Consider the following 17,696-nt stretch of genomic DNA (forward strand, 5'->3'; position numbering starts at 1 on the left):
CACGTTTAATGAAGAATGTATAAATGGAACAGTGCTTGTTAACAGGCACATGACCTGTGTGAGGGATACGTTGGACTTTCCACAACTGCGTAGTCATGCACATGTATGTGACCATTGCAAAAACTTAAAACACGTATCCAAACAAGCCTGGCTCCATATGTAGAGCTCTGTGTGCGCGTGTGTTTGGGTATGTGCGTGGGGAGTGGGAGTTGTTCTGACACACCAAGTCATATTTCTAAAAAGCACAAAGAGTAGATCATGACTGCATGGGAAACCAAATCATTTTCATGATCTTTGCTTCACCATGTGAAGCTTAAGTTCCACTACTCACATTACTGACTATTTACCTTTCAGGGGACTGAGAACTTTTAGATTTAATGCATTACAAACATTTTTTACAGCAGATGTACAATTCCCAGAACTGCAATGCCATTCTGCTGCTTCTAAGGCAGAAAATGAGGGACACACACAATTGTATGCAGTCTATTTGTTAATATTGTACAGCATACTCCAGCAGTTTAAATATATTAAATACTGGAGCCTATCATTGGGAAATACAGGACTTTCTTCAAAGTGTTGGGAGCCGTTTATCCCCTTAAAACCAGGAAGTGGGGGATGACAAATTTAAATTATTTTAGATGTGTTCATAGTTTTGGTATTTACGTTTAGCTCAACATTGAATTTCCCCCAGATTTGCTCTTGCTTACTTGTGGGGAAGTAAGAAGTGTAGAAGGACTGATCATAAGTCAGCCAGACCGATCACCAAAAACAACCACCTACTTACCACTTAAAGCAGGCATGTCCAATGTTGGCCCCTCATATGTTGTGAAACTATACATCCCAGCATGTTTTGCCACAGTTTTGCTATTAGAGAATGCTAAAACTATTGCAAAGCATGCTGGGATGTGTAGTTTCACAACATCTGGAGGGCCAACGTTGGACATGCAAAGCTAACCTCACAAAGCGGTAACAAGGGCACAGGTATCCTTAATAGCACTTAACTGGGCAAAGGATTTTTCTCATCTACCATTCCTCTTGCCCATATATGTACAATGCTAGTGCCATATTGAAAGAACCAATGACCTGTCCTATTTATTAGATTTATTGATATATATCAGTCTTTCCTTAACTCTAGATGTGCTAGAATTCCTGACAAACTGCAAAATAAGCTGTGGGTTTTTATTTCCTCACTGAAATAAATTCATCTTGGTGTAGAGAGGGGAAAAAAAAAAGAAAGAAACAAAACAGGAATCTGTGGTGGATGATACATGTGCTTGGATCCGAACATACTAATTTATAACTATTGTGAAGGCTATAAACGCAGATAAATGCTTATGGACAATCAAGGATGCCAGTGTGCCACAAGCTGCTTGTAACAACCTGTTATTGTGACTTTAAGACCCATACACAGTAGGACGATCCGCCATCATTGGTGGTGGCAGGACCAGCAAGTGCCTACACATTTGTAAATGCACAATGGAGGGTGGGGGATAGGCGGGCATTAATGTCGTTCAGAGAGCCCTTTCTGAACGATATTGTGAGCAACATCGTCTATGGTGTATGGGCCTTTAAGCTTATATAGATATAAGAGTGTTCCTTTCTGTTTTGGACAGATGAATGGGAGAGATGGTAGATACCAAATAACCATCCTATCTGAAAAATAGGACCACACACTGACCAGAAAAAATGTAGAAGACACCAAAATGTATCTCTTGGTAGTCTGAGGATGTTCCTAAAACTTTATATTCCCTTGTAAGCTTTAAATGGATTTAAAAAAAAGAAATCAAATGAATTAGCAACAGTTAAATGTATGTAATTACCAGTATGTGCCACTCATAATTGTACCATCTGGTCACATTCAGTCCCACCCCCACCCTGATAAGTGAAACTAAATAAATATTTTCTTGGTGACCCCCAACCTATTGTTATTATAAAAAGCATCAATTTGGAGGCTCTAAAACTATTCATTTTTGGAGAAATGGTGTGCTAACTGAGAAAATGTATAACATTTTAGGGATTCATTTAATAAAGCCTTCTAAAAATGAAAAGAAGGGACATTGCCCATAAGCAACCAATCATATTAGGTCTCTTTTCTCTATTGCACCCTATAAAATAATAGACATAATCTGATAGGTTGTTATGGGCAACAGCACTGCTTTTAATTTTAAGAAGCTTTAGTAAATTTACTCCTTACTCTTCCTGTTTTGTGCAGTATAAGCAATCTATATTACAGGGACCCTAGACATGGCAATGGTGAGTCGAACTGGTGCTACAGTGATTTCATTTGGTTAGTCAGACTGAGGAGAGATGGGGAATAAAGACCACACACAAACTGATGAAAATCTGATTTTCAGAGTTGTGCAATTAGAGTATAAGGGGAAAAAAACATACATACATAGATTTGTAATTGTAGAAAACGCTACTATAAACATATGTATTAAATCAGACAATTACATAAACACAAGCCTGCTGGAAACTGATCTTCCCAGCAGCGTTTCACATACAAAATCAAAAGGTTGAGAATCCAATACATGCAACAGACTTAAACAAGAATGTGGTTTAAAAAAAAAAAAAAATTGCAGTTCTTGCTACTGCATACTAGGGACTTCTGCTTCCATAGCAAGCCTATGCAAGACAAACAGGTCCATTATTTGTGAACCGGTCAGCCAACACGGTGTAATTAATCATGAACAGCTAAGCAGCTGTCCCCTGCACCGCTGCCAAGCTGTTCTGTATGCCGTCTTGAAAAAGGAGTGTTATCAGTCTGAAACGTTAACTGACTGACCACTAATTTGGTGATGTATTAATAAAAATCTTTGTCAGATAATTAAGCCTTCCACTGAAAAAACAATGGAAGGAAGGGTATGTTATAAAACTCCATGGATGGGTATGTTCTAAAACTCCATAGCAACGAGCTCTTGCAGGAGATAGTATCAATGCAGATGTTACCCTGAGCTAAAAACAGACTCACCTTGTAGGTGTTTTGCTTACTTTTGCCTTGGCGCAAAAGCAGCTTGCTACAGTATTTGCCCCACTTATGAAACTTTTGCTCCATGTGGATTAAAATAAAGAATAGCTCCTTGGGACTAGGAAAGGGTGCTCACTAGCACCACTGTCATTTATTTGAAAAAAAAAAAAAACATTTTATAAGATGTAGCAACAATGTTTTTTTCTTCCCCAATGGTAGAGAAACCATCTGCGTGCAAATACTTACTGTTCTCTAGTGTGAATATATATTATTGGCATCTTGTATGGCAGAGTCATAAGACTACCTTCAGTTTCCAGAAGTCTTCCTGAGGTCATCTTTCCATTACAAAGATAATAAAAAACTTATTCCAGGTATTTTTCTCTTCCAGCAAAACTTCCCAAATTATATTTTTTTAAATTTCTTTGTTTAGAGATCAATGGCTGGGCAAAACCATGACCACTTCGCAAATGGGTGCAATTAACTTGAGGAGAGTGGATGCGCAGCATTGAAAGGACTCATTCTATGTAAGGAAATGTTTGCTAATGGAATTTGAAAAGGCTATACGACATTAACAATGCACTTCATTTAGTAATAAAAGGATTGCGGAGTACAGAATATATTACTGTCATAACCCATAAGGAAGCTATTTTAAAACTGTAATCCTAGGCCAAAAAGTATGACTAAAATAAAAAATGCCACTAGAGTAGGGGATGATCTAGTATTTTATTTTCAATATATTTTATTTAATTTTTATTATACAACTTGATCTAGTATTTAAAAAATAATAATAATTACAACAAAGCCCTAATTACAGGGCCTGTGTGTTTAAAACTACTACAGACATTGATTCTGCCACTTAATAGTTAATATACAGATATAACATATTTTCTATAAAAATACACACACACACACACACACACACACACACACACACACTTTAAAGACTAGCCAACATCTCAGGTAAATGTTTATACCAGCAACCGCCTACAAAATATTATAAACAGTTACCTGTCTGTATGAGACTTCCCCTTCATTTGTGAGAAATCAATTTTTTTTTTTTTAAATACAGATCAAGTTTAAAAAAGGAGAACGATTCACAGAGTAGAGATCAAATGCACAATTCTAATTACAATGGCTGCTCAATTAAAACTGCAGACTTACTCAGACTTTGAACTTTACCTATAGATAGTATATAACTTGCTACGGTGTTTCAAAGGTCAACTTAAATAGATTTGGATTACACATCCCCCAAGTCTGGTTGCATTTACAGGGAGTTTGTAGTGACTGCTCCCACTGAAAACCATTAATAACAGGGGTAGAGCATCAATGCCGAGGACAATTCACAGATTGAGGAACCAGCAATTCTGCTCATGACAGTCAGATGTGTTTATGGCCAAATCTCTAGCAGAGTCATAATATTATAAGCCAATTTGGGACACACCCAGCCTACTTTTCCAATGAGGACATCTGAAATAAAAAGGATGCCAGGAATTTCGAGCAGTGACTCACAGTGACTGGCAAAGAACTTTGCATCCTGTAAATCTTGCTTTTGTAATTTTGTGAAATTTAGCCAAGCTTAAAAGGCTCTCACGAAAATCGTTTAGAACCAGAAAAAAAAAAAAAAAAAAATTATAGGCATAACACTACACTACATAAATAAAAACGGATATACATCATCATGCTGCAAATACATAGCATGACATAAGAAAAGCATTGTGTGGGAGAAACCAATGGTATCCTTACTGCCAAGAGTGCAACATTTTAAAAACATTATGTTTGCTACAAGGACTGGACCATTATTTTAATTATTGTTTTCTGCTTTATTACAATAGCATACTGAAACGATCCAAACCTTGCACCAAGCCATTAATATGGGTAGACTGCATTACCTGTGTCAAAACTCCAGATTGGATCTGGAGAGGTTGAGCAGCTGGAGCTTGGGGCACAATGGGGACACTACTGTCCATCTGAACAGGAAAACCGGAATGCTTGGTAGTTGCTTGAAGTCCAGCTTAAAGGTAAAACAAAATCAGTCTTTATCAATAAACTGGAAGAGTCATGCCTGACATCCTATATGAAGATAAAAGAAACCCATGCAATTCTAATCTAAATATGTTCAAAAAAAGATATCTGCAAAGGTCAGGTAGGGTTCTAAAAAGTGTGCACAGTGCCAGAGAACACTCCAATGTAAATTGAAAGGATTTTCAGACAAAAGTCCACACTTAAGGCCTTATTCTAGTTCACTCTTAGAGGAAAATTCCTTCTAAAATGGACAAAACCATGTGCACTGCAGGTGGGGCAGATGTAACAGGTGCAGATAGTATTTTCGTGGCACAGAAACAAAATAACTCACCCAAATCTAATTCTGACTGCTTTATTTCTACACTGCAATATAGATCTCACTTTGAAGAAAACCCCCACCCAAATCTAATTCTCTCTGCACGTTATATCAGCCCCACCTGCAGTGCACATGGTTTTGTCCATTTGAGAAGGAATTTGCCTCTAAGAGTTAACTAGAATATGGCCCTTATATTCCAACCACACCAATGGGTCCACATTCCTTATTCTATGTTACTTTGCAACTCACAGTTGTGGTAAAAAAAAAAAGCCCTGCTTGGAGCCACGACGTGTGGGCAACTTTAGTTGCATATTGCCCTGTCACTGAATGTGGAACTCCAACAGAGCACTGTTACAGCCCCAGTGTGCTCTATTCATATGTACCAAGTGGTTGGGTTACGTAGGAATATTATCACGTTACCTTGAAACGCTGGAGGGCAAACAATAAAAGTCTGCTGGAATGGATCTGTTTGAGCACAGAGCTGGGCTGCTCCAGGCTGGAGAGAAACTCCCTGCTGCGCGACACCAGTCACTGGTGCAGCCGATGGTGGGTAAAGCGCGGACTGATAGTTCAGTAATGACACATCAGAGTTGGCCAGTGAAAGCGTAGCTGCGGCAGAGGAGCTTGATGCCAGTACACTCGCCTGAAAGAGAAAGGGCAATCGGCTCTATTTATCAACAAGCAGAGTTTGCAGGTCAAGTGTAAAATGTATTAGCCTGTTTAGTGGTAATGCCTGGACTAAGTCCTGCTGTGTGGCCTGGAAGTCATTGGGCTGCATTCAATGTGGCTGGCGAGGGGGTTAAATGGCAGGTATCGCCGAAAACAAGCAATACCTGCCACCCTATTCTACATTCCAGGGGAATCCTCACTGTCGCAGGACGGCGAGGATTCCCCCAAACAGTGAGGCTAATGGCTAATGCAGGGAGCCTCCTGCATTAAGCCACGAGCCTCACTGGTTTAGCAGCCGCACACGCAGTTTCCACCTCACGACACAAACATAGTGAGGGGGAAACAGTGTGTGCAGGGGGTAAGTTGTATACTGACCCTGCTAAGCTGAGACAGCAAGCAGTCAGCACTGCTCACTGTTACAGCTCGCAAAAACCATTGAATACACCCCACTGTGTAGTGAATATGTTTGATAGCTACATACCTGATTGTGCACAGTATTCAAATGATTACTGAAACTCATTGTTAGATTTGTGCTTGTGTTCGGTGCCACATGGGTGGTGAAAGGACTCTTAATCTGGTTCACTGTATCATACATATTGTTCCTCCTCTTGCAGATCTCCATGTTCTGAAAACATGACTTCACACTGTGGGGATCAGGATACAAAACATTAGCTTATGCAAACCAAAAACACGTTAAAATAAGAACGTAATCTCAGAGCAGACCTTTACAGCAAATAGTAATAAAACTATTTATAAAAGCTATGCAGTGCTGCACAGTTGGCCGTTGCTACACAAGCCATTTATTTAGAATAGTTTCTTTATTTCTCTATACACCACTCTTTAGTGCTAGTTTAACATTTACAGATGGAGTGCCGGTAAGGAGGAAAAAGCAAAAAGAAGCAGCTCCTAAGGTCATCCAAGTCACGATTCAGTTATTCATTTTGAAAGGGTGACCTAGAAAAAACACTTCAAATGTAATCAACATAAAAAAATATTTACAGTAAATAAGCCCAGAAATGTCCAGTATAATGCGTATGAAAAGTAAACCACAGTTTGCAATTACACATGTCTAAACTTTAAAGTGGTTTACTTGAGTCAGGTCCTACCCCACCAAATACCTTCAATAAACCACAATGTACAGTTTCAGTTCAGAATGCTTTTAATACTGAAGCCATTATCTGTTGGTATGACAAGTATGACACTTATATGGATGCCTTGCCAATCAGATGCCACATTGCATTGTTCATCGGAAAAGTTGTGTGTTCAGTTTAGTTCTAGCACTAAAGGCTCTTTCCCATTAAGGTTGGTGCCAGGGAAGCCCACCCACTAATTTGCAGTACAGGTTAAGTATCCCTTATTCATAATGCTCGGGACCAGAAACACAGATTATGCCGTATTTCAGAATACTTTTATATTTCAATGATTTATCTTGAATTTATGTTGTACAAGCACATCAAACACATGAAATGCACACAAATATATTTTATTTGTGCATAAAACAAGGTTTCAAAACATGAAAAAAAAGTTTGTGTACTACACTAGCTCAGGTACTGAATGTGAAGGTCAAGCAATAATTTTCTTGCTATATATATATATATATATATATATATATATATATATATATATATATATATATATATATATATATATATATATATATATATATATATATATATATATATATATATATAGTGCCAGTTACAGATCATGTCCCCAAGTAGTGCCAGTTACAGATCATGTCCCCAAGTAGTGCCAGTTACAGATCATGTCCCCAAGTAGTGCCAGTTACAGATCATGTCCCCAAGTAGTGCCAGTTACAGATCATGTCCCCAAGTAGTGCCAGTTACAGATCATGTCCCCAAGTAGTGCCAGTTACAGATCATGTCCCCAGTATGCTTTCTGGAATGTATGGTTTTCAGAATAATTTGGATAATGGATATTTGGATAAGGGACTCATTGTCCCTGTAGTTTGTTACTATAGAAAGAAAATAATTTTATAAGAAAGAAAGACAGTTTTCTCTTTAATACCAGAAATTCTGCAAAGAGACTCACATAAATAAGATTTAGCAGCAATATTCTCTTATATATTCAATATGTGATTTTAATAATCACAGCTTCTAAAAGCTGATTTGCTTGAAATAGATGTTTTATTGAAAGCAGCATTGTATTCATTTTGTATAATATTGCAACCTGATCTTTCACTAAAAGAGCCTTCAAAGAAAGCCATCAGCATGCGAGACTAGGAACATTCTGACTTACTGATTACTGTGTGGGAAATCCAGCAAGTGAGTCATGGTGACAAAAGGATGGTTTAAGGTTTTCAGTGGAGTTATTCTCTTATCTGCATCAATAGTCAACATTTTCTTCAGCAAGTCTATATATTCTCTTCGGTCTGCCTTCTCTGCCAACATATCTGTGCCTTCTAGGTCTGTAGACATATTCACCTATTAAAAGAAAGGTTTGGTGATCGAGAGGAATTTGCATACTACATACATAACACACAAATATGTATCTTCTGGTCATAACCGTACAGCCTGCAGGCCATTGCCATGCGTGGAATCTATTAGTTTCTGAAATAATCTGCTTACATAAATGTCAAACACGCCACTAAATTCCATCCCCCAACTTTCTGGTTCTCATTCCACCAGAGCAGTGGTTCTCAAACTCGGTCCTAAGGACCCGACACAGTTCACGCTTTCCAGGTCACCTAGCACGTGCATTCATTACTCATTGACACATTTTAAACGATCCACAGGTGGAGCTAATTATTTCACTTGGTTCTGTGAGGAGACCTGCAAACATGCACCGTGTGGCTCCTGAGGACCGACTTTGAGAACCTGTGCACTAGAGAACTCACATGAAGAGGGGTCAGTTCGGAAGCGATCCAGCTGTTCATCCCCTTTAATGAGGTGCCCAGATCACTTTCAGCTTCATTGCAGCCAGTTTGTGTAGAAGTATGAATGAATTGTGAATGCCTTCCGATCACCTTGGACGCAATTCCCAATTATAGAAGTATCACCCCATCAGCACTCACACATAATAGCACCTGGCCACTAAAGTTTATTAGTTCAGGGTGCACATCAAAATATACACACACACACACACACACACACACTATTCTAGAACGATGTTTACCTTTAAGCACTGCAGGGTAAAAACTTAAAGTGTCCATACACTGTACAATTATTGTATACAATTTGGACTACATCGCATCGCATACGTTTTGCAATGCAATGAGATCAGATCTAGTACAAAAAGTATGTGCAGCACATACTTTTTGTGCTGTGCGATGAGATGTGTGACGGGAGCATGCATCTCATCGCACCCAGCATCTGTACCGTGTAATGGCAGTAACAGCGCAGATTTGAAAAAGGTCAGACCAGGTGACCGTATTAAATGATCAAAACTGTAAACTGGATCTACTGTATTAGAGGTTTTGTAGATTCAGGTTACACAAGAGGGAGTGAAGTTAAATAGGAGTCATAGAACCTAGAAGCCAGATCATCTACTAAAAGGAAAGTTAGCAGTAAATTGGGGTCATGACTACCAGGAAACTGCACTGTTGTGACCGGTTATCAGATCTTCCAAGAGGTGACTGGAGTTCCCTTTTTCACTATAGTTGAACAGAAGAAATACACTTCTTCAGTGAATTTGATGTTTATGAGCAACATTGTGTTGCATACAAATATTAAGAACCATGTAATCCAATCTACAAAACTAAAATACAAGAATCGGATAGATCATCTAGTAGCTCACTATATATAATGGGTCATAGAAATACCAGGGGCACTATTCAATTGTATATCACTTTTTGTTAATATCAGCAGGCTTCCGCTGCAGGGTGCGTGCTGAAATGCTGGCGCTAAGTGCCAGTCACACCCGAATGGAGTAACAACTACATAGCTCCATTGGGAACTATCTGCTTGTGCAGAAATTTGTATAGTGCCTGAAATGTGATCATCATTACTTGGCACAATACAAAGACACGGTCACCAAGTCCCCTCTCCTACAGTCACTGCTAAATCATTTCATGCAGGCAAGTGGTAATGGCAGTATGCAGAAAGCCAGGAGACTTATGCTGTGTACACACTGAGATTTGACATCAGATTTTGACTATATATAGTCAAAATCGCATGCAGATTGTAAGCAGATCGCACAGGTTTTTTACCTTGCGATCCAGATGTGCGCTCCCATGACAGCACAAATCAAAACCCAGATAGACAGGGCTGCAATGACTAAATAGTGCAAATCTAATGCTGATTGTATGAATTGTATGTTAAAAGTACAGAGTTAGCAAAGATTGCATAGCACTCAAATCTTAAGTAAAATAGCAAGGGAATCTCACCGTGTGTACACACCATTAGCTTCTAAGGCATAGAGCAGCGGTCCTCAAACTATTTTGCTCTGGGACCCCATCAGACAATAAAAATAACTATGGGACCCTAGCAAGTGACTGCAGAAGGTCATCACATCACATGTGTAGTCAGCAGACAGCACATAAATGGCAGCATTGTGGAGGCACAAAGTGATGGAAGGAGTCTAAATAACAGGCAATTCCACAGATGTTTCAGACTCCTTCAATCACTGACTGAGATTAGAAAAGTCATTAGCCTGATGGTCAGCAACATGGAGTCGCGACCCCATGCTTAGAAGGTCGGGACCCACTTTGGGGTCAGGACCCACAGTTTGAGAACCGCTGCCATAGAGAATACAACTGAATAATAAAACTTCATCCTATATCTCCAGCCATCCATCGAATAGATCCCATTACTAACAAAACAATACATTAACCGAGATGGGTCAAATCTAAGTCAGAAAAGTTGCCCATAGCAACCGAACTATCACTTTTTAAGTACATTTTCCTGTATAACAGAGCTAAGCAGCCTGAATCTGCTGTGGAACTACATGTGGGTAAGCTGACTGTCACTGGTGCCTTCCCAGTTCTATAAAATGATCACTAGAATCAGATCGGTTGGTTTGGGCAACAACTCTCCCTAAGCAGATATTTAATTACAAAAACACACACACACACAACCAAAGGAGAAAGGTAAAACTACCAACCAATCAGCTCTCAGTAATTTAACAGACAGGAGCCGATTAGTTGGTACAATCTCTCACAGCTTTGATAATCCTCCCTCGGTCACGAATATGCCAATGAAAATACACCAGTGATAACCTTTAAGTAATGAGAACCATGCAAGAGTTTGAATCAATTTAAGGCTCAATACCCACTGTTGTTTTTATTAAATGCACTTTAAATGCAAAATGTATGTATTAAGATCTGATAATAAAAATCAGTTTCTAGCATGGAACCATTTCAGAGAATGCTACTTGTTCCACTTACATGTTTGCCAAATTTTTTTTTTTTTTGTAACCATAGATTTTTATTGAAGGGCACATGGCAAACATGGATTGGCAAATCACGAATTACTGAAATACGATGAAAGTACTGAAAATGATGATCAACAAAAAGCATGAGCAGTTCAAAAATTGACATTAATATTTTCCATATGTATGTCGGTTAAAAATATAAAAATAATAGAATGCAAATCAAACATGAATGAAGCGCATTGGATCCCTTTCTTGCTCCTTAAGTCAAGAAAAAAAATTCAATAAAAAATGCCAGTGGGTAAAGGCCAAATAATTCTCTTATGCAGATTTTCACTTGAAAAAGATCAAGAAAGTCGGTTTTACTTTGTGAATGCTCCCAAGATGGGTGCTCTTATGATTAATAGGGAAGGCGGAGATAACAAATAGCAGAGAATTGGTGCTGTAAAAGGAAAGGTTACAATGCAGGCTATAAAAAGGAAAGGCATTTTTTAATACATTAAAGCACTTGCTATGTAACAGAGCAGCATGTATGGAAGGAAATATTTGTTTTTCTATGTATCAAGCCAGATAGCCTTCCTCCCCAAAATATTGTGCAAACCCCAACTCACTCATTATACCCTTAACCTCTTCATGAGTACTAGCGACAAACTATATAAATGTTTATTCCTGTCTGCGAAGCAGAGACTGAGCCTACAAGGTGTATCCTACTTATTATATGGCCCTATTATCAGGTCACAAAGATGTCTTACACTATGCCAAGATAAGAAAGCACCAAGAACATTATATAAGTTAAAATAAGAACCTTTAGAACAAGCAGTAAGAACAATTCTTCATCACAATTCATGCAATTTCGTAAGATCACTGTATAAATAACTTTTGATGGTTTTCACCAATACGTGGAAGTTTTTTATATATATATATATATATATATATATATATATATATATATATATATATATATATATATATATTTTTTTTTTTTTTTTTTTTTTTTCTTTATAATCTTTAGAAAAAAGACCCATTGAATGTTACAAGGCCTATAAAGCAAAAAGCTTTATTTTCCTATCCGTTATCAGTCCTCTGTCAGAACCAAGATACCCTTTTATCCATCTAATGATAGATTGCCAGTAGGAAAGCCCAGTTTGCAGAGATGGCCCTGCTTACTTCACATGAGTGCCTGGGCAGCTATATCAGGGAGAAAACCCAAATATGCATCTGCCAGGACTCGCCGAAGGAAATAAGTCAAGCAGGTAAGAGTTACACTGCATGTGCTTTAATGTAAACTAAGGTGCAGGTGACTTGCTCCTTACAAACAATTCCCTATAAGTGATTCAGTGCAGCTCTCCCAGTGAGTCGTTAGGATTTACATATGCACCATTAGCGATTCCTGAAGTTGGGTGCACAACTCTTGTCCACTTGAAGAATCCTAAAACGTTAGAGATGGTGCTCAAGTCAGCAAAACAATTAAATTAGTAACCAAAATACAGTTTATTCCCAAATGTAAGAAGGATAAACAACCAAAGGACACCTGAAATCTGCAATACATTGCACATGGGAAGTGGCAGGGAGCTTAACGTGATCACCGAGTTTGACCTTACCTGAGCCATGTCATCTAAGCAATTGAAGATGTACTTCCGGGCCTCTTTTGATTTGATTCCAGTTTCCATTTCATGCTCTTCTGGTGTCTAGGATGGGAAAAAAGTAGGTTTTTACAAAATACATTTGGTGCAGACTGTACCTTAATATACAATCTTCTTGTAAGTCACACTGCAAGCTTTACAAAACTCCTACGATTCACAAGTTGGCATGACAATCACACATACAAACATGCTAGTGTGGAAACTATTGTGATCATTTTCTTCCTTGCATTTATTTTTCTGTGTGAAAGCAGCCTTAAGTAGTATATATTATAAGCACCCAACACGGGTGCTATGTGTTATGGCTCTCCACGGAGTAGCTGATCTAATTATAACTGGTGTCATACAAGCTACAAAACACCTGTGATCTGTAACTAAACAAGTGCCGTATGAGTCACAGGCACCTCCATAAATCTTGGCCGGAGATAGGAAGCTTTTATATATTTATTAAAGCTACAAAATTCATTTCTGCGGAGACCTCCAGCAGCACATAGAGGCCCTATTAGCCTACCTAACTTCTTCCCAGCCATGTCAGACCACAGCTTGCAATGATGCAGATAAGGTAACATGAGAAGTCTAATACCCAATGAATACTAATGCACTCATGCAAATATGTCACACACAAGTTGTCGGGATATTTTACCACACTATTTTAGGCTCTCAAATGATGTAAAAAGATTTATTAAGAGCAGGACGTAGACTGGATCATTACCACATGGAATAAAAGTATGTTCCCTATAAAATAATTGCCTGCAAGTGAAAGGTTGTGTGTTGGTATGTATGTGTGTTGGTATGTAAGTATGTATGTATGTATGTATCTATATATATGTTCCCGCTAGGCTGTTTTAGCGGGGCGCTGCGCTCTGCCCGATTTTTCAAGGGCAAAATGCGCCCTGCCCCTCTGGCAGGGCCACGCTAAAACAGCCTGCCTCCTCCTCTTATCGGGGAAGCCCGGCGCCGCAGTATATAGCGGTGCCCGGCGCTTCCCTGGCAGCGGAGAGCCTTCGGTGCGGCTGGGCCTGCCCCCTTCAATGACGATGCTGGCCGGGCCCGCCCCTTTTTCCGACTACGGCAGCCGGGCCCGCCCCTTTTCATCACGACGCGGCCCGGGCACACCCCTTTTGTGACGTAGGCGGCACGGGACCGCCCAGAACAGTGACGATGGCGGGCCCGGTCCGCCCCCTTGACGATGCCCCCCGTGCAGCAGCGGTATATTCTCACCCTGTTTAGGCTACTGACAAACTCTCAACAACATATGTTTCTGAGATTTGCCTCCTTGCCAATTAGGTGTTTTAACCCTTGCCATTAAACTATACCATCAAATACTACTAATGTAAGGTACACAACAGAACAATCATGATCGTGAGAAAATCATGAGACGATCATACGATAGTCGCATGATATGTTGGAGCTCACAAACTGCATACAAGCCGATCACAATCTGTACCCAGGTGAAGGGGTCGTTTCAGCAGGTAGGATCTACAATTCGACCAGCGGGGACGAGCATCGGATCGGAATCGGATCTAAAACATGGCCAATTTACATACCAATCAGTCGAGATTGTATCGAAATTGGGGAAATTGAGGCCAAGCCATTCTGGCGTGTACCCAACATAACAAGAGAGATCTGGGAAGAAATACAGCAACTATGGATAAGAAAAGAAAACAAATTGAAACTGCACATAAAAGGTGAGCTCAGTACACCTTCATGTTCATTTTGTAACAATATTTTACTCAGCTTCGGGTGCACACCTTCACACTCTGGTGCCAGAAAAAGGTGTAACATTATTGGACTCCGTGTTAGAGCTTGATTCAAATAAGCTCAATACTTATGGTGTGCAGAAATGCGCTCATAGCCTCAGACATTTACATCTGGAGCTATTCAAGTAGGAGTCCTTTATTTCGGGTGGTAAAACCACGGCTAGCTCACATTAACCCGGAGCGATGGGTTGGACGCGATAATGTCAGAAAGCCCCGGTTATTGTGGATTTCTGCTATAGCCTTAATGAGGGTGAGAACAGAAATCAGAATTGCAGGCTTAATGTGGCATGCTACTGAAAAGCCCTGGGCACTGCTTCAAGGCTAATGAAATCCAGCCCTTATGTGACTTTGGGCTACTTGATAAACAGTTAATAATTATGACATGCAGCAACTTTCCTGTAACGCAAGTGATTTAAGTGAACAAACGATGGTCAATCATTTTTACAGACCATTATTTTTTTTTTTACAGACCATTAGATGCCATGACAATGTTTCAGTACCAAAATTGGCCACTTTGAAAATATGATACATAGATAAATAAATATAAATAAACCCTTCCACCCCATGAGGTCATATTGTCAGTAGGTTGCACATGTACTATTCTATAAGCTTACACAGAACGTTTTAAATAACCACTCCTAGGTGATCATGCCATTCCATGAATACAGAAACACTTTTGAAGTGGGAACACATAACAAGGAAGTCAAAACTAAGTACAGGTTCAGTCTCCTTTAATCTTGTATTTAAAAAAAATGAAAAATGGTACATTGCACCCTTGGGACCGGAGATGCCACTGAAGAGGACTCCTAAGGCCGCTGTGGACACCAGAGGCAGGGAAAAAAACAAAAATACTAAATTCTGACAAACCACAGTTTTTGGAATATTTCAGTTTTTGGAATACATGGAGAAGGGAGACTCAACCTATACTTAGTTGAGATGCCGCTGAAGAGGATTAAGAATGCCGCCATGGTTGCCAGTGGACACTGTGGATGTCAGGGCACAACTTAAGTATGAAAAAAAAAATTCCAACATACCCAAAAAAATACCTTATCCAAAATGCTTGTGGATCCCAAGCATGTAATAAATAATTAAAATTAATAGTTTTTGTCTAACATTTTTTTTGTAATATATTTTGTCATTTAGGGGGGTGGTATTTTTTATTTTTTTTTAAAAGCTTGGTAAGAAATAATTGTAAGAGATAAAAGTACCAATGAATCAACTGTCATTTTTCAAACACATAACAATAGCTTGGAGAGAAATAAAGAAATAAAATGGTCAGATAAACAGCTCCAATACAAGTGTGGATGGCATGCACAGATGTTCTCCTTCTACCTTTAATCTCCATAAAGGATAGCCCAAGTCTGGATCTCTATTGAAAAACCTGGAGGTCTTTGTTCCAGCGCTGAGAAGGTACTCTGCAGGAAGTCCTTGGGTCTGGGAGATGTACCTTATCTGAAAGACACAAAAAGCAGCAAATTAGCACATTGTGAGGTCAGCTTTTCACATTCACTATTATCTACTCATAAAAGAGTGTGTCCTTATAAAGATGCAGAATAAATTGAACAGCTGCTTATAAATGAAAAGCCCATTATATTTGTGGGTGCATGCTTTCAAGTTGTTACAAGGTACACATTCACATTGATGGAGGTGGCTGTGTTTGTCACATCTAAACTAGCTGTCAAAAAAACAGGACATTAAATATAAGAGCTTGCCAAGACCACCTTTGCTGAAGTCAATAACTTCCATTTTCTTCCAAAAAATAAACTAAAAGCAAGACCTTCATGGTTTTCAGGCAAACTAAATTGTTATGCTGATTGTTAAGACTACCAATACGAAACGGGTGTGGATTATTAGATAGACTGTGTCTAGATGGACAGTCTACCTAATAGTATCTAATAGACACCACAGTTGGTCAACAGCCAAAAGGTCAACATGATCAAATGGCCGACAAGCAAAAGGTCAACATGAGTTTTTCACCATTTTTCTGTGTGTCAATGTTGACATTTATCGATATGGACCCCATAGTGTAACATTTACCCTAGCACGACCACTCACAGTGCTTCTCACTTTTACCACTCTCAATTGTAATCCACAGGTATGAAAGACAAACAAACAAACAAAAAAACCACAGGATTTGGGCGGTTCAAGACAGTGAGTATAGACAGGTGGAGAAGTGGAGCCTGACACTTTACATTGTTATGACTGACTCCTCCCTCTCTATACCCCACTTCCAACTAAATTTTAAAATGCAGCACAAGGAGATAGTAGGATATTAAAGACAGGAGGAGGAAAATAAATAACAAAAAAAAAAAAAAAAAACGTATACAGTCAAACAGCACACATGGCAGGGAAAATAAAAATACAGCGCTGGGTGGGCATCCAGTGTCCCCTGTGGAATTGGATTTATATGTAAATACCAAAACCTAGTTATCTTCATCCACAGGGGACAATGGAGGAGGTTCAAGACAGTGGAGACTTTCCAAAGCCCTCACCATGGGTGGGAGAGCAATGAGGAAATATTAAAACAGAAGGTCCAAACTGAGTGTATGAAGCCAAAAATGTGTTAAATCATTTAAAAACTAAAACAAGGTGTTCTGACATGACCAAGTAGCCACATGGCACTACGGAGTAACAGAAGCCCAGAAAGTTAAGAAAAATGTGGGGTTGCCACACCAAAAGACATTGAGCTTGCAATAACTGCACTCTATATCCACTTCCACACCAGTGGCATCTGCATACCAAATTTAGGAGGTCAAAACGCAGTCCATGAATGTCATACATCTATGCGAGGAAGCCTTGCAGCGAAAAGACAAGCCTGGAAAATGGGCAGAGGAAGACATAACTTGTTCTAAAGCCTTAACAGATTTGCCTGTACCAACGCGGATTCCAAAGAAACAGACGGTCCCAGTGGAACCCCCTGAGTTCTGACAGACTCTGGAGAAGCCACCATCTGACAGGACACCAGTAAGGGTAGTGGCTCATGCAAGTGCCAT

At 39.3% G+C, this 17,696-nt stretch overlaps 1 protein-coding gene across 5 annotated transcripts in view; it reads right to left on the bottom strand.

Annotated features, from left to right (window-relative positions):
* The window catches only part of HIPK1 (homeodomain interacting protein kinase 1), an 82,934-nt gene that overhangs the window by 16,806 nt on the left and 48,432 nt on the right, over nt 1–17,696 (bottom strand). For all 5 annotated transcript variants that reach the window (XM_083172759.1, XM_083172762.1, XM_083172761.1 and 2 more), the window contains exons 4-9: nt 16,036–16,155; nt 12,905–12,991; nt 8,235–8,419; nt 6,457–6,619; nt 5,727–5,949; nt 4,858–4,979 (exon numbers count right to left, since the gene is read on the bottom strand). In XM_083172759.1, the coding sequence (XP_083028885.1) occupies nt 4,858–4,979; nt 5,727–5,949; nt 6,457–6,619; nt 8,235–8,419; nt 12,905–12,991; nt 16,036–16,155 (900 nt within the window). The remainder of the gene's footprint in view (nt 1–4,857; nt 4,980–5,726; nt 5,950–6,456; nt 6,620–8,234; nt 8,420–12,904; nt 12,992–16,035; nt 16,156–17,696) is intronic.

The sequence above is a fragment of the Crinia signifera genome, chromosome 2 (genome assembly GCF_055691185.1).
Source record: "Crinia signifera chromosome 2, ASM5569118v1, whole genome shotgun sequence".
Classification (NCBI taxonomy): domain Eukaryota; kingdom Metazoa; phylum Chordata; class Amphibia; order Anura; family Myobatrachidae; genus Crinia; species Crinia signifera.